This window comes from Rhyacophila brunnea, unplaced genomic scaffold, assembly GCF_057557595.1.
Source record: "Rhyacophila brunnea isolate RB1 unplaced genomic scaffold, BYU_Rbru_1.0 scaffold_2, whole genome shotgun sequence".
Taxonomy (NCBI): domain Eukaryota; kingdom Metazoa; phylum Arthropoda; class Insecta; order Trichoptera; family Rhyacophilidae; genus Rhyacophila; species Rhyacophila brunnea.
In genome coordinates this window covers 6,319,405-6,344,245 of record NW_028232859.1, presented here as the reverse complement: position 1 = coordinate 6,344,245, position 24,841 = coordinate 6,319,405, and the positions used below count along the sequence as shown (strand labels likewise).

At 31.7% G+C, this 24,841-nt stretch overlaps 1 protein-coding gene across 2 annotated transcripts; it reads left to right on the top strand.

The window, feature by feature from the left end:
- On the top strand, positions 1–24,546 carry LOC147071760 (nose resistant to fluoxetine protein 6-like). 2 transcript variants are annotated; one of them, XM_085947133.1, is made up of 14 exons: positions 1–205; positions 1,548–1,925; positions 4,739–4,974; positions 6,866–7,059; positions 9,311–9,414; positions 10,659–10,851; positions 12,136–12,291; positions 13,695–13,808; positions 16,772–17,017; positions 18,625–18,720; positions 20,033–20,162; positions 21,437–21,611; positions 23,475–23,617; positions 23,947–24,546. In XM_085947133.1, exons 2-14 carry the CDS (start codon positions 1,709–1,711, stop codon positions 24,055–24,057), a joined length of 2,115 nt encoding a protein of 704 aa, XP_085803259.1. In that variant the 5' UTR covers positions 1–205; positions 1,548–1,708; the 3' UTR covers positions 24,058–24,546. The 2 variants fall into 2 exon arrangements, with proteins under 2 accessions (XP_085803259.1, XP_085803260.1); XM_085947134.1 differs by having other exon boundaries at positions 21–345.
- The last annotated feature ends 295 nt before the right edge of the window (positions 24,547–24,841 follow it).

Sequence of the window (24,841 nt, the reverse complement as noted above, 5' to 3'; positions counted from 1 at the left end):
AAATTTATGAATTAATTCTCAGTTTTACCTGCGTCAAGTAGACAAGGTGGTATTTTGTTGAAATTTAAAAACTGTTTTTCGTATTTCATATTTTTTTTTTAAATTTGTCTGCAGAGTCAAATTTAATGTATTGCAGTGTTATTTAAATTACAATATATAAAGTGTGTATTAATGTGTTCATCCTGTAAAAGTGTAAAATAGCATGGTAAGCCGAACCGACATTATTAAGTGCAGTGTTGAAAATTCCTGCTGAAAAAAATTATATGTCATACGGGATAAGAGAATCAAACTATTTGACGGGAACAAAAGTTATATATTTAGTGATAAATAAAAAAAAATACCTAGGTACGTTGAAGTATCGTATTGATGCAATTTTCAATGGCGATAAAATATCCTCACGAAAATAAACTTTTAGCATTTTTATACTTGGTTTTCAAACTGTTTATGCAGACGCATACCATGTCGTAACAAACGCAATGCATTCTTCAACGCAAGCCTTCAAGCAATTTTCCAATACCCTGATTGGCGTGCACTAGAGTGTGCGTAATTTCATATGAATATGTATATATTGTCTTCTACAAAAACACAAGTTATTTCTGTAAACGTCAAGAATAAAGCGGTGTCAAAAACACTAGATTTAACATAAATCCGTCTGAACTATTTTGACCAGTGACATCCCTAGGCAAAGTGCCGTTCTTAAACAGACTTAGAATGCCATTCCCTTTCATTTTTAATTGTTGTCTATCTACTTATATATAGTATTTATATTAAACAGATAATTTTAAATTCACAAACACACATTCTTTTGAGAATTAAAGTACTTTCAGAAAACCTACTATCAAAAAGCGGTGATTTTAGGTATGCAGAGGTCTGTGACGCTGGCAGGTTTGGAAGCACACAATTTTGCCCGTGCTCTAAACCGCCATTTAAATATGTATTACAATGGGTATTGCAATACAAAATAGTAATGGTGTCAGGATTTATATTTTGATTACTTTTAAAACTAAGATTTCGTTACTTTCTAATGAAGAAACTGCACCATTTGCTCTATTGAAACCCTCCAACTGCTCTAAAAAGTTGAAATATTTGTTCTCGTTACTTAATAATGTGCCAAGCAATGCATGACCTGCCTACTCCCATAGGAAGTCACTGATTTTGACTATAATAGAAAGAGTCTTTATAATATTTTGTGGTCATTGTGTTTACGATGTTTACATACTCGCGGAAATAAACTACCTATTTCACAGATATTTTTTAAACAATGTAATAATGATCAAGAATGTAGTATTGTATTATTGGGTGCGTATCTACTTTTTGTGACATATTGTCTTTTGATACAGCCTCCAAATTGGGATTGGGAAATTGCATATGTAGTAAAAGTGTAAAGTTCGCTTCACAAGAACCTGAAATGCAAAATAACTCATATCTAACCTAATCGCTAGACTATAGTAATATTATTATTATGTCCCTTTTTCCTTCACTTCCATATGCTTAGGCTCCATCGTTATTGAATAATGTTTCTTCAACATTTTTGATTACGTTTTCAGGCATATTCAAAAGAAAAAAAAAACTGCTGACTTCACAACGCTGCATAATATCTAAATATTATCGTTACGATCTCCAGATTTCAGTGTTTGATTATTACAATTTTCATAATGGAATGGACCTCGGTACAAAGTAATTACTAGTAAAAAAGAATCGTAAAATAATGGGCTCAAAGGCAGTGGCAGGAATATATATTGTAATTGCATTTGTGTGCATACACTGCTGTAGTTCTAGTATACAAAATGACCTGGAAACTCACTCCATATTTTATGGATTTGCACTGACTGCTGCCAATAGGAAAGCTCCTGCAAGTATGTGTGTGAAGCAGTTGGCTATATTGGAGAATGGAGTTAGGAATCTCGATAGATGGGCTATAAAAAGTAAGTTAATGAATAAATTTATGTATTATGTACTTAATCATAAAAATACAATTAATTGTAAGAATTATATAATATATTTTAGCTGAGATATAGATGTATTGTATTCAATGGTGAGATTGATAGGTGAAGAATTGCAGATTAACCAAGAAACAGTTGGGCTAATAATTTGAACTAGAATTGGGCATGAGAAATATTACAACGTTTTTCTTAGTTCGTATTCTTATTTGTCCGGTGGTTGCAATCGATTTTTAACTAACTTCCCGACTAGCTAGACATTTGAAACTTTTAGAATATATCAGAACACGATGCCAATGCACTTTTAGCCATCTTTAAGTAGGATTGAATTCATTTTCAGTTAATTCTGTTTTGTATGAAAAGTTATTTCGACAACATTATTGGTTGCTAGGGGTCTGGGGTCCTAGCAACAAAATTATTAATATACACGTGCGTTACTATGGAAATCAATATGACATGACAAGTAAAATTTTTTTTGATCGTTTAAGCTAGTCAAGTCAAGTTTATATGGTTCAACAGAAAATTTAAAAAAGTTGTAAGATATAAAAAGTTGTTTTTATCTTGTAATTATTTTTACAAAGTTTGAATTGCGGCAAGTGACAGTGAAATACTGTATGGCCGAAAAAATATTACTCAATTGTATAATCTTGTCTATTTACTTGACTTAGGTCCCGGTTATACCTAACTGGCTATTATTTCAATTGAAAAATTTGCAAACATTTGAGCAGAAATTTGAGATGATTTTGAATTTTAAAGTCTGCAGTTAAATAAAACATTTAAAGCGGATTAAGTCAGCTACACACGCAACTGCACACTTGAGTGATATTATATTTGTACATTTGCATAAGTATACACGAGCGTGTGTATGAAAATATGGCCCATCATCTCGACTGGAACATGGTCATAAATTAAAACGCCAGCAATCCTACAATTCTCATCCGCGCGCACAGGCGAGACATGGGCGAGACCATGCCGGGATAGTAAAGTCACGCGGCTAGCCGAAACGAATGAAAAAGCAGCATCTGCATATTTACAGAAACTCCACTTCGCTATTCTACCTAAAGTCGAGTGAAATTAATAATTTGTTACATGCGATAAACAGATCTTTTTTTCCACCAAAAATGTCACACTAACACTATATTGTGCGGAATTACAGTAAGTTACAATGTAAATGACAACAAAATTACTTTGAGAAATTCAACGTGTTGTAGGCTGAAAACGACGTGAAAATGTTGAAATTTCTGTACTTGGGCAGGTATAATTTAATGCGTGTAGTAATCAATGACTTGTGCAAGTTTGAATCAATCGCGCATTTTTCGTTAGGAACGTTTTTCGGCACAATGGGTCAAGCGTAAACTGACATTGACTATGTATATTTATATGTACGCAGTGTTGTTATTTTTTTCTTTGCTGATTATACAAAGATGTAAAAAAAATATTATTTCAGAAACAATTATAATAATATAACAATATTCATAACCTCAAAATATACGGTGTTTGACGTTTGTCATACTGAAGAAACATCCGCCATCTTGCAAAATCACTAGGTGACACAATAAAAATAAAAATAAAAATAAAAAAACGGAAACTTTACGTATTGAATAATTCAAAATTGTAGTATTTTTGGCATATTTACGTAAAGGTGTAGTAAGGTATTAACTTACTAATTGAGTTAGCATTTACTTGGTAGAATTCCATTTTACAAGAAATGAAAATGTAATTAATATTAAATTCTACAGGTTTTTAAAAGGTTTGTCGATAGCTATTTCGGTTGTAACACCATTATCAAGACTAATAATGATAAAAGTCTTGATAATGGTGTTACAACCGAAATAGCTATCGACAAACCTTTTAAAAACCTGTAGAATTTAATATTAATTATATTTTCATTTCTTGTATTAACTTACACTTTTACATTTTTACCGGAATCAAAATTATTTTTATTATTGTACTTTAAATAATATAGTATGACTTGAGCAAAATATGTGAAATTAGTCTACCGTTCAAGTATGCGGTTACGTTTGTAGGTGGCTGAAGTAAGCGATTGGTTAGTTTCGGTAATGTGTGAATTGCGTGAAACAAAGTTCTATCTGCTTTGTATAAAGTAACTGCAGTCAAACTTGGTTATTACGACGAAGATGGGACCGACTGAATTTGGTCGTTATAAGCATTACTTGTTATATAACATTTTTCGCACCACGTTCTATTTAAGCATAGAACATAAAAAAATCTGAAAACCATCGTAAAAATCCCCGAAATAAGCATGGCATTCATAAACTACAAAAGAAGTTGCTTATTGTAATAAAGTGCTGAGCCGCCGGCGCTTGTAGGTACCTACTGACTTCACAAAGCTTGGATTTTTTACATGCAATTTCAACCATATGCAGGGATACTTTTTCAATGTTGTCTGCGAAAACACCAATTAGGTACTTAGACACCTGACTAGTGTCGTATCATAAACGTAATCCGATCCCGGCGGCATCGGTCTAGTTAACTGCCCGGTCGGATTGTATTGCTTAGGGTCGAAAATGTTGTTTTTAAACGATCGACACATTAACAGTTTTGCTCGGTATACCCGAGAAGTAGATCATTATTAAAGTGAATAAATGTATGGAGAAAATCATAAACTAAAATGTCAACGAATGTTTCCTCATTATATCCGAGATCTCGATATTTCCGCGATCGTAATAACCAAGTTCGACTGTATAAAAACTGCTCTTTGAAAATGTGCGTAGAAAACAACTAAATTTTGAGTCGATTTACTTTACTTGGTCACCTATGTATAATATTTCTTCTAGTGATGGATGCATCTGGCGTACCAAATACAGGCTTATATTGGGGCAACACTTACTGGATGGGATCCAAAAAACAATGCGTTGCTTCTGTCTCGACTAAACAGGTCGATATCAGTGCTCAGGCAGGACCTGTCACTATGGAGACACCAGACGCAATCCCGCCATTCGCAGTAGATTACTATGCAGCCTATTTCAACCACAATTCCACAATGCAGGTGTTCATACATTGGAGAAATGAAGTGAGAAATTTTTCAATACGTATTTTTGGTTTTATTTGACAAATAAAATTCTATTTTTGCGGTTAAGTTGAATGTATCTCTTATGAATCGAGGCCATCCGTTGTTTGTTCTCCCAAGATGCAGAACTAACCTGCCATTAGTGATGTTAATTGGGAGGGCAATAACCATATTTAATGAAATCGCTTCGGAAATTGATATAGTCCACTTACGTGAGGTGAATTTAGGTAGACGTCATAGACTATAGATACATCGTAGACGTAGTTTTATACGTTTTAAAGATATGGTCTATCAACAGTTCACTCTGTGTGCTTCCATCTACTTTTATTTATGTTATGTTAAGTTATTTTATTTTATTTCTTATTTTATTGGATACTTATTGTATTATTAACTCGCATTGCTCTATATTTATATTTCAAAAATAGTTAACACTTATTTTACGTCATGTCGTGAATGCTTTAAATTTATAATTTGTTATGTTCATTATATATAAAATAAATAAATTTGAATTTGAATAATATAACAGTAAATGGTAAACATAATGCGTCATAATGTCATTTGATGACAAAGCAGATGGGTTCCTGATTTGTGTAATTTAAATTACCTACTTACGTACCTCAGTTAAAACACAAATCGATAGCTTAGAGGCGAAGGCATTCACCCGGAAAGTGAAAGTGAACTTGGTGCAACTTTTTCTAGATATTAAAAATCTATCTTTCTAAAGTTTTTCAAAATTTTGTTTTTATATTTCAATTCAATTTTACAACATAGCATACAACATTAAATTCAAAAATAAACCTAAAATTCATTTTTTAAAGAAGCTATTTATTATAAATATGTGTTCATTGAATGAGTTCATATTTTTATTAAATAATAATATTTTATCACCATTTTCATCATTACAATATATTTCACTAACTTCTCTTTCATGCTATTGAAAGATTTTTTTAAATTATTCATAGTTTTAACGTAGATACATATATGTATATAGTTTTTTTTTTAGAATTATTAATAACCATGTCTTGCTTTTTCGTACAAGGTGGTTGTTAGTAATTTTGAACAATCACAAACACCCAGGCTTTGAGAAAAACACATAAATGTTTTTGTCATGACCGGGAATCGAACCCAGGAACTCTCGGGTGGAAGGCGAGCGCCTTACCCACTGCACCACGAGAGCCACTATGTATATCGATTAAAGCTTTGATGTTGATGCCGTGATCGCTAAACCGTAAAAATAATCATAAATTAATAGGTACGTTTGTAATAATAAGATGGATTCACTTAACGAACCTACATTTTATAGCATTTGTTTTTGAATTAACTAAATATTTTAGTGATCTTAGATTTGTACGTCTATTTAAAATGAAAATTATCAGTGTATTAATTTGTACTCTCAACCTGTTACTTGATCAGGGAAGCTCTAGGTACATACTGATTGTTTTGCGGGAAATAATAGATTAGTAGATTAGCTAGAAGAAGAAGAAGAAAGATTAGCTGCAGTTTAGTTCTTGCATTTCTATGTTCATTTTGGCGGGTGATATGGGTTTGAGAAAATGATTGAATGACTTTTGTCTCGTACAACTGCACTATAATGTATGTCAGTACATAAATTAATAATGAACATAGAATTGACCGTCGAACCCTAAAGTAAGATTGAACCGTCCTTTATAACAAAATACGAATGGTTACCGTTCGCATAATTTATGAACTAGTACTTAAAGCGTTCCTGTTGAATTGTGGCAGAAATAACTATTTGTTGTAAATTACTATTTTTTCTTTTCTTTTTTTAAATTTTATAAATTATTACATACCATTAACTGCAGATTTTGATTTTTCATTTAGAAAAGTGATTATGGATCACTATTATGCTAATTTATGTATGGTACAATTACAGACATTGATCACGCTAGGTTTATGCATCCCAACATCTTGCCAGGAGTCCGAAGTGGAAGGTCTCCTCCAGGAATACTTTGATTCTGGTGTCCTCTACCACCAATCGCTCTATAACATGTCATTTCAGTTGGTGGGAGTAAAAAAAGTTTTCGTCGACTATTCCTGGTTGAATTCAACGGGTTTCATGATAACTGGGTGAGTATTTTCATAGTACATGTTTATTGGATGCCATTATAATACTACTAGCTGTAATCAAATATTATATTATTATCATGTTTTATACTCAAGTGTTTCCCAAACTCACGGGCCGCAAAATGTTTCAGTAGAACTACAAGTATTTTTTTTTATAAATAATGTTTACAATAATTATATACAAATATATTTTTATTTATCAGATAAGAACACATCAGCTATGCAAACTTTTTTTTAAACATTTATATTGACCGAAAATAATACAATACAAAATAAAAATTGAATGCATGGGAGACAATATTAAAAATTAATTAATATTTCGGATTAAACAAAGCAAGTTCTTTGCAATCTACTAATATTACAAATCACGTACGTTTTTTTATTTTTAGTTAGATATTAGTGGTATGATTTTCAACTTTATGACGATTTGCTATTCTGTCGGAACTTTTTTCGGCAGAGGGCGGCCGGGGATTATTTTTTCAGATTTTAGACGCCGTGCTATGTAAAACTTTGGGAAGCACGGTTGAATACAATGATAGTATATTATACTCCTTAGTTCATAAATGATTTTTAATTGCCATTTGTTTATTGAATACCTTGATCGTGGGACAACTTCTTCGCATAACAAAAACACTATAGTCATTAAACAATATTATCTGCGATTATTTTCTATTCCCAAGTATGAAAAGAAGCACAAAACGGAAAAGGTTTTGCGATCATGGAAGAGATAACAGAAAAATCTCGAATGTCAAGTCACCTTACACAGTTTATTTAATATGCTATATTTTCATTTAATATAACTCCACTTAATATTTTTGTTAATGCTGAAATCATCGATAAATGATCTTATTTTCTGTAATCATAGTAGGAATTATCACAAATCTTTCATATATATTATATTATACATACTAATAACGTTAAAAGGGTCATCTTATAAGTAGCTAATTCCATAGAAGCCTAAAGAGGCGTAAGCATTATCGGGCTGACTCATATAAATATGAGTAGGGTTGACTACAATAGTAATATCTAGCACATATGCAGCAACCTTCAGCACCAAAAGTTGAGTAAAATTGTTTTCAGTCCTTTATGTTTGTAAATTCTTTCAATTTTCTCGTTAATTAGTTCTAGCATCATTATAAGTTATAATATAATATATAAATACAGGTACGCGGTGCGTCCACGACGCACTTCAAAGGTGAGAAGGCCGATCTTGTTGACTTTCACCTTACTTCTTCACGTCTACGTCTTCAAACCTTGACGGTGAAAAAGTATTCTTGAGAAAGCGGACAGTACCCATGTCTCATGATGCTGGATGTGGCGTCGAAGACCTGGCAGCGAAAGTGGGATGCTTCCACCATGGGCGGGCACATATATTTGTTTTTCCCAAATGTACAATGGCGATTGGAGATAACCAAATTGATTCTTGTCTACCATACCAGTGAGATATTGGCTGGCCATGGTGGATTCGCTGCCAAGCTCTTTGAGCTTAGACTTGTCACCCGGTCAACATGTTCATGTGGTGGAGAAGTACGGGATGAAAGCCACATTCTCTGGGAATTTCCGAGAATGTGCTTCGAGAGGGAAGAGATGGTCAAGTCGGTTTAACCACTTGTTGGCCCCATCGGGCCGTCTGACCTGGTCGCCACAAAGGCCAATTTTGTTGCGTTTAAAAAAATGTCTAATTGTGGACGTGAAGATCTCTTCACATAAATTTTTGAATGTCCGTATTGTTTTAGCTTTGTTTTTGTGTTATACGTATACAATTAAATTCATTTATTTTATGTTAGTTCTTCGTGCTTTTTCTCTCATGGCACTTTTTATTAAATAAAGTAAATTCAGTCAAAGCTCATTTGAGAGCGTGGTGACCTCAGTCTTTGATATCTACTCCTGAGATATTACCAGGCGTAAAAGAAAACTTCTGATGCTTCACACCAAACGTAGGACTTCGTGATACGCTAGATTAAGACTGAGGGTGGTGCGGGGCGGGTTGGTTTGGAGGGGTCACTGTGTTGTTCTCACAGTGTGGTGTCACATGAAAGAACGGAATGTATTCGAATACTAAGAAAAAACGAAATTAGTATAGTATCTTGCATATAGTCATAAATAAATAATTATATGGAAATTTTATGGATCACATATTAAACTTATGGTCACAGTTGTACATACTTTCGCTGAAAAGTAAAATTTCTAGAGATCCATGGGTATTTGTTAATTTAAAGTGCCAAATAATTTGATTTATATGGTTGTTTTCCAGAGGTTTCATTGGAGCTCTTATAATAATGTGTATATTTGGCACAGTATATGATTCAATCATTTATCCATCTTCATCAGCCAACTCGTCCGCTAATATATTGGAGGGTAAGTTAATTAAAATGTTTATATTTAATAAGTTGACTAATATACGAATATATACCATGATTGATTTTATAATACGAAATTTTATTTTATTACTAATATCTATTTCTTAAATTACTAATTTATATTTTTAACCTTAGTAAGACAAATATACGTTAATAAGTGAATACTAGACTGAACAAATTGACGATAAAAAATATTCTTCTATTTATAAAATATCTTAAATTTTGTATGGCTTAATGGCATAATTTTAGATACGTATTTAATAAATAAATTAATATTTTTTGACTATTGTCTAATAAGACTTAGATTTAGGGTTTACTGAATTTAAAAAAGTAACAAACACTATCTACATCATTGGTCGGTAACCTTTTGAGGGACTGGGTAAAAAAATTGATTTTGAAAAAAATATGTGGTTAGTGGGTAAATGCTGAGTACCTCCGCTACATGGAAGTACATTGGAATGTGGATATGTGTCTTCAATCGCTCTCAGACATATACATGTTCCAATGTACTTCCGTGTAGTGGAGGTACTCATCATCAGGATACTGATGATTTTTAACCTTAGTAAGACAAATATACGTTAAAATATATGTTAATACGTGATTTATATAAATTTTAAAATAACATTTATAAATATGAGTAGGAAATATTAATTTAATTATATCCTTGGAATAATTAAGAGTAGCTTCGAAATCTAAATAAAAAAGAATTATTGTGTAAGCCAATAATTATTAACAGCACCTCTCTTGCTGCTGTTAAAATATAGCACTTATTGCAACAATTACAAACAACTTATTGTAATCAATACAATACGTGCTAATACTTTGATACACACCTACCCTAAGTTTGATAATATTATGTATCACTTTGGCGGTCGATAAGTACGGATTAGACCCACAGGTATAGGAATGTGAAAGCGTTTATGATAACCGCTTGCTAAAAAGCGCGAATTTAAAACAAAACTTTAACTAATTAATCACAGTTACAATAATATATCAGTTCACACTTCTTACCCGTGTACTATTTACGATGGTGCCAATAGTTACCACCAATTATTTTTTAATGACAAAAGTACAGAGACAAGAGTACAGTACAAGACAATTTACAATAAATTAATGGTCAAAAATGCTCGTTAGATCTCCTATGAGGTCAAGAAACATTTTAACTAACATGTTGCAATTTATATTTATATTGAAAATTCTGCCCACCAAAATATTAAAATAATACATCATATCTGGTTTTAGATGTAAAAAACAAAGGACCGAATAAGCCTCCATTGAAACCGGGGAAACAACAAAGAGAAAAATCCATTAAAACTGTTGAGTTGTCCATATGGGGGAAGATATTTCAATGTTTTAGTTTGTCAAAAAACATTAAAGAAATATTATGTTGGGGCGATACGAAACCAGATATATTACAGCCAATTTGTGGAATGAGGTGAGTTTTTAATATGTTTTATTAAATTCACGTATATATTATTATATTCAGTTGCATAGCCAAAGCGGGCACAGACCATATGGAATAAAATTAAAAAGTTTGCTAGCCATACAAAAATAGGAGTGTGACGTAAAAAAATCTGTTTCACATTGTCGAATAACAGCCCGCACAAGCAGGGTTCCGCAGAACCCCGATTTGGAAATCACTGTGTTACACTTATATAGTAGTTAACACCATATACTAGGAACTAGGTAATCGACATTTTTATATTAAAAATAGTACCGCCCAGCCACATGCCCTAAATTGGTAAAAATTACCTACTGTATAAATGTCATTACCTAGTAACATAACTTATTTTCAAGACAATATTTTGACAAGTTGAAACATGTGAAAACATTGCATTTTCCAAACTATATTGCGGGATAGGTTTACAACTTGTAAGGGAGGAACATCAACGCATGGACAAGATATAAACCTATTCATATTAATTAAACAAAATCTACATTGAGGATTTGAAAACAATTGTTTAGTAAACTTTGTTATTTATTTCAAAGTAGGTACCTGATGTATTAAGTAATAATTTTAAATTATGAAAGATATTTATTATGTAGTTATATTCGTAATTCGGTAGTAATTATTTATCTCGTGGAATGCGAGATTGCGTTCATGAAAAGAGACCCCGCATTCCACAGAGATACTAACGACATTCTTTATAATCGCTTTAATTCACTTATTAATTCACTTATTAACGTGTATTTTTGTCTTACTAAGATTAAAAATATAAATTAATAATTTAAGAAATACATATTAGTAATAAAAAAAATATAAACATATTTGTCAGCTGTAGGATTCGAACGTTCGCAGTTAATATTTATACCGTAAACAAGCTGCCACCCATCCAACTAATATCCGCGCGCAATGTTGTTTAACTTCAGTGATCGGAAGAGAAACATCAGGCGCTCAGCTGGTAACATTCTGCGTTACATTTGAAATTTGTGCACAAAATTTTATTTTAATAGTCACGGCGAGCGGTAAAACATATACATGTTAAAAAAAATCGTATTGCACTGTGAGTGATTAAATATATTTAAAAATTAAAAGTAAAATTAAGGGGCTTAAAAGTATTATAGCAGCTGACCCTCCTGCGCCCTCTATTGATATGGCCTGATAATCATTGTTTGATACCTAGTGGATAGCCGCATTATTTTAATTACCCATCCCAACTACTCCAACCGCTATTCTGACGTCGACGAACGTTTAATGAAAAATTAATATTTCTTTCAGGTTGTTTACGACAGTTCATATTTTAATGTCTCACAGCATAGCATTTATGGCTGACCAAATTGAAAACAGAGTTGGGATGTATTATACATCAGATACTACACTCGTGCAAGTGTTCATCAACGCACACTTTTGCGTAGATACATTCTTCACCATTGGGTAAGTACTTGATTTATTATTTAAGGGGGGACATGCTCAGCGTAGGTCAAAATAGAGCTTTTATTGTATTTTCAAAGCATGATCCTTGACATTCCTTAAACGTTGTAGATAATTTATTTATATAATTTTGAAGCCTTATTGTCCTTAATATTTATTTTAAATATTTGATAACTGCATAAAGTATTTTTATTACATAAAATAATATTCTTTTAAACCTCTCGCTCTAATGTTTTAGAATATAGTCATATTTCAGTAGATCCATGTGCAGTGGTGTTAAGATTTTTTACATTTATTAATTTTTAAACGCATTTATAAAACCATTAAGTAGTATAATTTATGTCGACATTATTATAGTGAAATATTTACGATAAAAAATTATATTGATAATCTCTGTGATCCCAAATTTGACAAGAATTAGGCATTTTATTATTCAAAAAATGGGCAAGATTAACACATCTGAAGATAATTCTAAAGATACTAATTATAAGCTATGTCTTTGACTATTCAAGTGTGATAAACATCCTACGAATAATGATTGCTTTATAATAATTATTGACCTTTTTTCGGTTAGTTACATGTTCAAACACGCGCGTTAACATGATCTTACTCCCTACTTCAGTTTTAGTTGGTCAATTTATGGCTACGGCCGTATGTTGTAGCTTAACCACTGGGGAAGGCCAAAAGAAATGGCGTAATTCAAAAAAACACTACCTTATTCTTAGGTCAATAATTATTATAAAGCAATCATTATTCGTAAAATGTTTATCACACTTGAATGGTCAAAGACATAGCTTATAATTAATATCTTTAGAATTATCTTCAAATATGTTAATCTTGCCCATTTTTTGAATAATAAAATGCCTAATTCTTGTCAAATTTGGGATCACAGAGATTATCAATATAATTTTTTATCGTAAATATTTCACTATAATAATGTTGACATAAATTTTACTAATAATTTTATAAATGCGTTTAAAAATTAATAAATGTAAAAAATCTTAACACCACTGCACATAGATGTACTGAAATATGACTATATTCTAAAACATTAGAGCGAGAGGTTTAAAAGAATACTATTTTATGTAATAAAAATACTTAATGCAGTCATGAAATGTTTAAAATAAATATAAAGGATATTAAAGCTTCAAAATTATATAAATAGATTATCTACAACGTTTAAGGAATCTCCAGGATCATGCTTTGAAAATACAATAAAAGCTCCATTTTGACCTACGCTGAGCATGTCCGCCCTTAAGAGATATTTCTCAATTATTCTATGCAATGCCTGGGCGTCAATGTCCAGGCGGTGTTGGCTCTGGCGGTTTTGTCGGGTCCTCAGTTATTATCAAATGTGTTCAGAAATATAAATAATATTCAATAATGTAGTAAAATTTTACTTTCAGTGGATTTTTGGTATCATATATACATTTGAAGGGTTTAAATAAAAAATCAGACTCTGGATCTAATGAAAACCAAATAATAACACTTATAAGACGAACGACTAAAAGATTCTTAAGGTATGAAGCATTTCTGTATTTATAAATAACGATTTTACTGAATGTGTGTTAAATTTTAAGTGTACATAGTGACGGTTTTAGGTAAGCGGAGGACTGAGGCGTTGTAAATAATAAAATAAACAATATTATCAATGGTGATAGATGAAGATTTGTTTTTGTATTCGATTTCATTCCAATTGATAATATTGTTTATTTTATTATTTTTTATAAATTTATATTGTAAATTTTGACTATCATAATTATTTGTTGATATTAATTAATGTTATTGTAAGCGAAGATTGTTTCATATTTTGTGGTTTGTTAATATTTAAAATAATTTGTTTAATGCCCCTGACGTAGTATGAAATATTAATGTCCAACCTCATTAGTTTTAAATTAATCGGTTATTGGGAAGGTATTATTGGACGGATTATTATTTATGTACCTATTGTTATATTATTTCTATCGCTTTGGATTTTGTTTGATAAATATTGTTTTAAAAAAATGTATTCAGTTGAAAATGTCCCTCTGAGGCAGACGAAACCGGTCCTAATCTCTTGAATAAAAGTGGAATAAGTACTACATAAAAATTGCGTTTTATTAAATAAAAACAACAATACAATGCAGTTCCACCATGAATTGACAGTTAACAAAATAAAAGTATTGAACGAGTTGATTGATCAACAATTTGTATGCATAGATAAATATATAATATGAATAAAAAGTTAAATAAAAATATTTTATAAATATATTATATACTTGCATTGATTATTGAATAAATTGTATGCTTTTTGTGACATAAATCAGCAACAACAAATTACATTTTTTATGCATAGCATTGTTATCCATATAAATGCAGATTTTTCATTACAATTTGTTGCACAGATCATGATCAACGTGTCAATTAATTTGAACGGTGGCGAATATATTTAAATGTGAACGACAGTCTTCGCGTCAATTACATTAATTCATGTCTCGTTTGATTAAGTAATTTGAATCATGAAAAACAAAAATATTGTTCATCGAACTCGTTCACAAAGAACACCCCGACGACTACAGCTGTTTTCAGAGCATTCGCGAAAAACCCTGTGACTTCCTCCTGGCTTCAGAGGGTTCACGAAAAACGTTTGCTGGATGGTGGAAACGTAGGCTTAAGATGGAATAGAAACTGGTGTACAACTGATTCACATGCAGCCCCTGACTCGTGTGTATTAAGCTTACATCTAAAACCATGATTCACAGACGTTGGTTTATTATTGAGTCAATGACCAAAATTCCAAAATACTTTTGTGAATTATTTGTGTTTCCTATAATAATTATCACATCTCTCATCATAAGATGACAGCAGTCTGCTGTCAAATAATATAATATTTTTGATTTTTAAATAATGAAAATACCGATAAATTAACATGATTCACCTCACATTGTATCACCATAGAAGTTTTAAAGTAAACGTAGCTAAAAAAATATTTTGCGACATGTTTTTATACACGTTGTCGAACGCAAAATTTGGATCATGTAGCAAACAGACAAAATCAGATCGACTTGATTTAATTAATTTGTGAAAATTGGTAATACTAAAAGTAAAAATAAACAATAATTATATTTTTTTTTATTAATGGTTTAAAATCTAACTTTTTAGTTATTTTGTAAATACAGTATTTGTAGAATGTAGACTAATAAAGTAATTAATGAATTTCTATGACGGTTGGCTGTTAGCTATTTGACATACAATATATTGGTTGACATCGAATAGATTTTACCCGAATGTGTACCTTGTGATCAGTGGCGGCCGGTGATTTTTTGGATTGTAATTTTTGAGGTGCGCTGGAAACCTACCTTATTGAAAAATGAAATCAATTCCGCGTTATTTTTGATTTGACGAAACGTTATTGACATGGGAAATTACCTGTATATTTTATATTTTTAATAAAACATGTTGCGAGTTATTTAAATCTTTATTGGATTAGTTTTAAGAAACGATTGCATCTCTTATAGTAGATAAATACCTCTTACTTTTAACGTAAGCCATCTTATTCTATATAAGTACATTATCTTTAGCAATTTGTACACTGTATGAATAATGATTATTATGAAATTGCACTTTGTGAAATAGTATTAAGATTTATTAGCTTATCACTAGAATTCATGAATTAATAATTTTCTATACCTATTATAAATAACCGACATCATTTCGCGTTTAGTCAACATACAGGTTAATGAAATATTAATTTTCCAGAAATGCGGTAGGTACCAAAATTATTTTTATCTTCACTGATTTAATTTGAAGTACACATAAATCAAAATATCTTACCGACATTCTATTATATTTTTTACCCATTTTAAATTTAGAAAATAATGAATTCTATTGTATTTAGTTTAACAGGCATTTTACATACGAGATTGCTAAATATGATACTAAACATAATTTGAGCGTGACCAGTAAGTCGCAGCGTCTATAATAACAAACCATAATTCAAATCTGTAATCACTCTCTACTCAGAACAATATGACGTCATTTTACCCGGTCGGCGCACGATATTCTGGAACTTATGCATGGCGAAAACTATTAGTACGGTTTAAGTTGTTTTATAATGGCTTTAGTTAATACTAAGGTTTGGGTTCATTTTAAGTAAACAAAATATATTGCCGGGGCGCAAACGATTTCAGTGAGGATGACGTATACGGTGCATAGTGCCTGTATTATCGCCGATTGGGAATGTGGGCACATCGGTTTATGGTTTGCATTACAATAAGTGAGCGATAATATTAAAAACCTATGAAGAAAAAATATGATTTACGATGTTTCATAGCAATGCAAGCAGTGCGGTGCACTTGCATGATGTTAGACCAGCCGCCGCTGCTTGTGATGGGATTCAAATGCTTGACTTACCAGCAAGAAGCAAAACGCAGCAACATCTGCTCCAAACTGGGTTAGAAACCAACTGCTTAATATAATACTCGTATTATATTTTTGTTTTCAGAATAACTCCTGCTTACATGGCGGCAATTTGCTTAGCTTACATAAACGCTACATGGAGATATCGAGAGACGGCTTTTTGGTCAGAAGAAAAACATGATGTAAATTGTGCGAAATACTGGTGGAAAAATTTACTGTATATAAATAATTTTTCTTCGCAAAATGAAATATGTCTCATCTGGAGTTGGTATCTGACCAATGATATGCAATTTTATATACTCTGTACAGCTCTTATTCTTTTATCAACATTGTGAGTATGATTTTATGAATTAATATTATATTGAAAAAAAAAACTTTAAATAGGCAAGTTATAAGTTGAGATTTATAGACATTTTTCGTGTTTCGTTTAATTTACGGTTTTCTCGAATCCCAGTATAATGGTGGCTTGCAGTGATTATGAGTATAATACCCAATTAACATTGCATGGATTTACTGCTGACAGTACGAACAATCGCGGCCATACCAAAAAAATGCACGCGTAAGCACGTATTATTGTCCAAGTAGCAAGATTGCATGCATGAATCAAAAAGTTCAGAAGCTTCTGAATTTTCACGTGACATATGGACCGTGCAATATCTGCACCTGCGCAGTAGAACGATAGCAGCGAGCATGCCGGTAAAAGACGAACTACACCGTGCAGAGACTTATTTTGAAGTTACTTAATCGATTTTCACAACCTGTCAAATAAGTACAAAACAATGATAACATCGCGTCTCGCTTACTCTTAAAGAATAAGATTGTCGAGACAGTCAGCACTTTTACGTGTCAACAGTTATTATCGCGATTGTTTAAAATACACACTATTGGTGCAAGTAAATCCATGCATCTGTACAGGCGCTATTATGATTGAATCTGAACTATGTAAAATGAGATTGGTAATAGTTACACAGGTGTTTTCCCTAGAAAACATGCAAATTTTTAAACTTATTTAGTTGAAACTATTAAGAAAGATGTAATAACAGAATGGTTGTGCGACCGACGACGTCTTTATGCACAGATTCAATAGTTTACAGTAGAGGTGAGTAAAGTCTAGTCAAGTGTCGGCATGCAACTACCCATACTCAGTACGTGTGGCCCAATAAACTTGTTCCAAGAAACTTGTTCGAACGCATGCGATGAGATCATCGCGACTCACTAGTTTCTTAACAGCATAATAATATGTCAATATTCCCCGTACATTTTTTTTTCACTACGCAACTCTAATTGTCAAACAATAATACTTTCGCTGCCTCAGTACAAGGGTACACTATTTGACAATATGTCAGTTTTTACTTATGAATTACAGAATATGGAGAATCAGTTGAAGTTTCTGGACAAGACTGCACTATTTTTGTAGACATTTATTTCACCATAATATTTCAGATAAATTTGTATATCATCAACATGAATATGAAAGGAGTATTATTGTTCTTCAGTTTATTGCATAATTAAATTGAATTTAAATATGGAAGGGAAATTAAGGTGGTTTTTTATAATTTTAGGGAAAATGTTAATTTTTTTGGGATACTTATATTTAAAAAAATATCTAATTACTCTCTTATTGGTACCTATTCAAAAACTTTGACAGCAATTTTCTACCAACAGGTTTTTGTTAAATAGTGTATCCTTGTACCAAGGCAGCGATTTATTAGTTGTTAAATAATAATTAATTCAACTCAAAAATATATATTGCAGCTAGTTTCAAAACAGCCTTAAAATTTTTAATAAGTACTTCTTCAGAACAATTTAGGTACGTGTGCTTAACAAAGTTAGATACAAAAAAATACAATAGGTATATTAATATTATTACATAAGTTTCAAGTATAGTTTAAGATATATTGTGTGATTCATTTTTTTTTATTTCGTTACATTTTTCAGGCGCTTCAAATTGGCTGCTGGTATACTCGGAGGCATCTTCACAGCATCATGTGCATATATAGCCTGTTTTGTATACTCCAGAGACCATATGCCACTGTAAGCTATAATATTTTATAAGATTATATACAAGATTATGTAGTTAATAATTGTATATGTCTAGATTCAGCGCTTCTTATTAAAAAAACATTTAGGGCGTCGCCCATCCGCGAATCGAAAGTATTGGCAGTATGTAATGAGTATCAAATAACTATAAAATATTAGTAGGTACTTCCGGAAACCTTTCCTCAAAAATATTGAACTGTATTTGGAATGAAATTTTTTGTAAATTATGCATAAAACAATAAAATTTTATGATTTTGCATGTTGTCACTACCCTACAACTTGCTATACCTAAGTAGTGATTTTCATTTTATTTTTTCGTTTCACGTAACCCTTAGAAAATAAAGATTTTCTCACGGGGCTATAAAATATGGATATACTCTGAGTAGCTCCTTAGTTAGAAGCAGATTTGAGACTGGGTCTATCGTTTGGGCCTCGCATCAGTTGAAGTACGGTCTTATGGTGGAGAGTCCAAAAGAATTTTTTGAGACTCCTTTACTTTCGGCTGTATAGATATCATCCGTGGCTCTATCCGACTGACTTTCGCTTAGGTATGCTTACATACTGTAGGTCAAAATTTAGAAGGGATCTTTATTTAACTACATATTTTTTCAGACTTATACGTGGCGTAAATGTGAACTCTGCTATTCTTGGTGGTGTTGGCTTGTGTGTCTCTGATAATTACCTTAGGAATCGAGGGCGTCCATTGTTTGTTCTCCCAAGGTGCAGAACTAACCTGCCATTAGAATGCCAATTGGGAGTGAAATAACCATGCTTAATGAAATCGCTTCGGATATTGATATATTTCACTTACGTGAGAGTGAATATAGGTGGACGTTGTTTTATAAGTTTTTAAGATAGGGTCTATCAAAGTTCATTATGTGTGCTTCCATCTTTTTTTTATTTATTTTTTATTTTATTTCTTATTTTATTACTAATTGTATTATTAACTCACATTTCTCTGTATTTTTATTTTAAAAATTGTTAACACTTATTTTATATCATGTCTTGAACGCTTTAAATTTATAATTTGTTGTATTAAATGTAAAATAAATAATTTAGAAATAATTTGAAATAGCCAAACAAAAAAAAATCACTCGAAATGAGATTCGGCTGTTTCGTTTGTCTGAACTGGATAATTTTCTATTCAGAATCAAATTTTGAAATATTTTCTAGCCTGTAAATTTTATTGTAAAGAAGAACACATACCATTAAATTTACCGGTTTACTTCTACAACATAATAATACAATATTTTAGTCATTGTATTAAAAAGTGATGATAACTTCAGACTGAGTTTTCTGTTTTTAGCATAGACCTGGGATATCTCACGTTGGAGGAACTTTACTATTCTCCTTTCACGAGAATTTGTCCTTACATTATCGGAGTTATTACTGGCTACATATTACATTATTTCAAAGGGAAGCTACCTATTAGTAAAGTGAGTAATTTTCATATTAATAACTAAAGTTATAAGTAGAGGATTTATTTATTTACATAAAACTAACATTATAAATAAATCATGCCATATGGATCTGAATATCCAAAAAGAAAACTAATTTATGACGTTGCTTAAGCAAAACGACTCACTCATCAAAATTCTGTAGATATTTGATGGTCGTTTTGTCGAATTGGTGAATAAATTTGTACACTTAGGTAGAGATAGTTTATATCAGACTTTTTTGTCTACTCGCTGGTTAAAATTTTAACCAATAGATATATATATCTTTGCGAATTTCATTTATCCGTGCAACGCCCAAAATAATGTTGTTTTCCAGTTGTTTTGGCGTCGCTAGTGAGTGGCGAGCGCTCAGCGGGCGGCGCCGAATCTTTGTATTCCCTTTGAGTGCAGGATAGTCAGAAAACTTGGCATAATCTTGAGTGTGATAAGAAACTGTTGTATCAGCTGGATAGGTTTATAAAAATCCTATTTTAAAAAGACTGCTGGGCGAGACGCATAGTAAGAATAAGACGACAAATAAGCGCGAGCCAAATTGAGGTGCATGTCATGGTGCATTTTGATGGTGCATGGTGCATGAAAATTTAGTCAATAGTTTTGTCATTTTGCAGAATATTTTGAACGTGCACCATCTCCGTAAATTCACTGAAGAATGACACTGGTGAAGAGTGCCTACTATAATGTATTAGTAATTTAATTATTAATAATTATTATCCATGCTAATTTCAATTAATTTTAACAGCTTCTACGTATGCGTACCTACGTTAAAATACTTGCGGCATGACATCCATAGATCATATTTTGAACAAACCCAACCTGCATACACCATACATAATAGACAACATTTTTATCGAAAATACATAGTGCCAACCGCTACAAACAAAAAAATCATGATTTTGACATGACGATCGAAAAGTGTAGGTATGTGGAATATGATAAAAACGTCATGCAGGTGTCGATGCAGTGTAGTTCAACGTGAGGTGTCCTCATGGTTGTTTTAGTGATTACGGCAGATTTTGCCAACTGACAATGTTCGTTTAAAGGTTCAAAATGTGCTACGTGATGGGAGCATCAGTCTGATAACACTTTAAACACCAAGAACAACGACATTACACACTTTTTTCCCGTAGTGGCAGCTTACTGTGACGTCACGTGATAGTCCGCGACATGCACCTCAATTTGGTTCGCGCTTAATGATTCATTGAAACTTTTTCTGGATTCATTAATTCGATATGATATGAATTTTATTTTTCCAGGATGCAGTACGACTGTTATGGATAGTCGCAGTAACATTAAGTTTATTGACGTTCTTCAGCGTCACAGACAGAAATATTAGTTTACCAGCGAGTACGCTTTATATGGCACTAAGCAGAAGTGTTTGGAGCCTTAGTATCGCATGGATGATACTTGCGTGTGTCACAGACAATGGAGGTAATGAATGTTGTCATTTTAATAAAATTGTGTAACAACTTCTCTCTACTTAAAATTAATCCAAATTGTAGGACATGGACCGGAGACCCGGTTAGACCATGAGCGCGAGGCCAATTAATAGTTACCTAATGCAAGTTTTATATCTATTGCCTTCCCAAAGTGGTTAACCGTGTACAGCAGTACAGATAATTTGCTTTAAAAGGCTTTAAATAACTTTTTATAGTCTTGATTATTTTTCTAGTAGGTCAGTTAATAGGTCAATAATTACAGTTTATGATGATTGGAATAATCGTTTAAATTTTTATTAAATTTTACATAGTAGGTTCTTCATTAACATTTTTTTTTTAATTTTTTTATTGACATATAGAATTACTTTTTTACGTAACAATGTTGTTTTGTAGAGTATCTACCATGATGCAAATAAGCTTTATTTTAATGTGAATTCCTGTATACTTCAGAAATGTTCTTGAAGAATGAAAACAATTTTTCGCAATAATTCTAAGATTCTACTCCATAAAGACTTTAAATATTACTATTAAATATTTGATTCAATTTTCTCTTCAATTCAATTCTTGCGACGGCCGAAGTCATCCTTTTTCTCATTATAGTAACGCTTTCTATACATTTATTTTATTTTGTTAACTGTCAATTCATGGTGGAACTGCATTGTATTGTTGTTTTTATTTAATAAAACGCAATTTTTTTGTAGTACTTATTCCACTTTTATACAATAGATTAGGACCGGTTGAAAGGTTGAAGTTGAAGGAACAGTTGAAAATGTCCCTCTGAGGCGGACGAAACCGGTCCTAATCTATTGTATAAAAGTGGAATAAGTACTACAAAAAAAAAATGCGTTTTATTAAATAAAAACAACAATACTTTCTATACATATTATAGCGAAGCTGTTATAATTCAATGAGATTGTGGTATCATATACCAAACATTGCATTATTTCTGTACATAGTGTGAAACAATAAAAGGTTGAGTAAAAATTGATCGATTTATAACTTGAAAATATGTTTTGTATTTTAAATTACTTAAGCAAAAATTATATGTATGGGCGAATTAGCGAATTACCCAATTATCGTGTATCACTTCATCTACGGTCAGCACATTCTGCAAGTGTGACATACGTCGGTGAGGGTCAATAACCTCAAACGTTAGCGAAACGCTGCGAGGTTGCAGCAATGCGACAGACAGCATATTCCTCAATTGTGACATACATTAATAATAGCTTACCGGAAATAAATAGCGATCACGATTGATGGAAAGGTACTCTATCATCGGGTCTCGGGCTGAGGATATCTCACCGCTTATTACCTGGCCCTGGTTTAAATATCGCACCTATCATTTTACTTATTTATTCGGTAAATAAACTCTCGGACTCAATCCACCCAACAACCACCAGTCTTTCATCCTTCACACTATCACCCCAAATGTGTAAATATTTTATTTAATCACCCAATTTTAGCGTGGCATTGTTGGATCATACATATTTTACAGGTTTTGGCTATCGAATGGCATAGTAACCATTATATTTATGTTGTTTTATTCTTGTCAAATAAAAATATTTTCTACTTATTTATTCCTTATCCTGGATATTTTTAGACATTTATGTTGGTGAGAGTTGCCATCACTGGTGAGTTTTATCCAGCATCTGAAACTAGAAGCATCCTTATTCATCATTCATCTTTAGTTCTCAATTTTTTATACATTAGAATAATTTCTCACGGTCATTGTTAGAATTTACTCCTAAAGGTTTGAAATTTCTCATTTGAGATTTAAAAAAAAAATACTGGCCGCTGTCTCCTTAAAACCCAGAAATTATTTTTTGTCCATGTGATCCATTTATAATAATTACAGGTATCTTTCAAGAGATTGTGTCATACAAATGTTGGATGCCGTTCTCCAATGTATCGTACTGTACATATTTGACAAATCCGATAATTATTTACGCTATGACTACTTTGAGTGAAAAACCTTGGCAGCTTGAGGCGTCTTCTGCTGTAAGTATTTTAAATGTCTAAGTAATAATTATCTATATTCAGTATATTGGTTAGATAGGTATTTTTAAATCAATATTAACTATAATTAAGGTTGACGTAGATATTATAGAATTTCATTATTTAAAAGTAATATAGAAGACCGCTCCGAATCGCGTACAAGCATTGTTTCTTGAGCATTTATTTTTTGTATAACATTTAAGTATGTAAATTCGATGAAAATTCATTCAATAGGAAGATAGCATCAATTGCGCATGTATTTGAATTTATTTTAATTTCAATTGTTGGTATAATAATTCTATAATAATATATATAATTTGTAACTTTTCCAGATATTATTTGGGCTGGCATTCGTTACCCTATCATTCACTGGTGGATTTATTTTAACTGCTTTTGTCGAATATCCATTCATTAAATTGGTAAAAACCTTTACTAATTTTTAAACAATATGGCAACGCGACTAAAAGGAAGGGGAAAACATACAACGTGCAGCACGGCGGGAACACAATTTAACAAAACAATACGAACAAGAAGTTGTCAAATAGCTTTATATTTTAAAACTAATATTATTGTTAAGCTTAAGCCGCGTTGACACGGTCCAAGTACGATCCAAGTACACTTGGACCGAGTGCCATCCAAGCGCACTCGTATGAGACATCTTCATACTAATAATTATTCCTATCCAAGTGTACTTGGACCGTGTCAACGCGCTTTTAGAGCATATTAAATTATAATTGTCTATTTACATTTTAGCATATAGTCCAGGGGTCGGTAAACCCTTGGAATAAAGGAGCCAAATATGAGTTGCACAACGGTTTAGATTTTTTTCAAATACAATTTATTTACAAATATGATTTATTTAATTGAATTACTTAATTGTTTATTTATTAAGTGAAGATGATTTCATGAATAAAACTTATGTAAATATAATACTTATGTTTTTTATTGTTAAAATTATAAAAAAATGTATAATAATTATAGTTTTTACAGAATATGAATTACACACAATTTTCACGCATTAATCCTTAAAACTAATGTGAAAAATGACCTTGCATTCCTTTGGACAGTTTCTGTGTGTTTGGTATATGCAACTTTTAGTTTTTAATTTGAGGCACGACTCCAAATTCTCATCGGTTATTTGGGATCTCAAAATGCTCTTTATAATATAGTTCATGTTTGAAAATGATTATTCGCATACATAATATTATGTAGATCCGAATATAGTAA

What these genes read in the sequence shown, in the direction of transcription:
- LOC147071760 (XM_085947133.1), top strand. Translation starts at nt 1,709, where the DNA reads ATGGGCTCAAAGGCAGTGGCAGGAATATATATTGTAATTGCATTTGTG. An exon ending in ACGACTAAAAGATTCTTAAG is followed by an intron (nt 13,809 to 16,771) that starts GTATGAAGCATT and finishes TTTTGTTTTCAG; the next exon opens with AATAACTCCTGCTTACATGG. An exon ending in GGAAGCTACCTATTAGTAAA is followed by an intron (nt 20,163 to 21,436) that starts GTGAGTAATTTT and finishes TTATTTTTCCAG; the next exon opens with GATGCAGTACGACTGTTATG.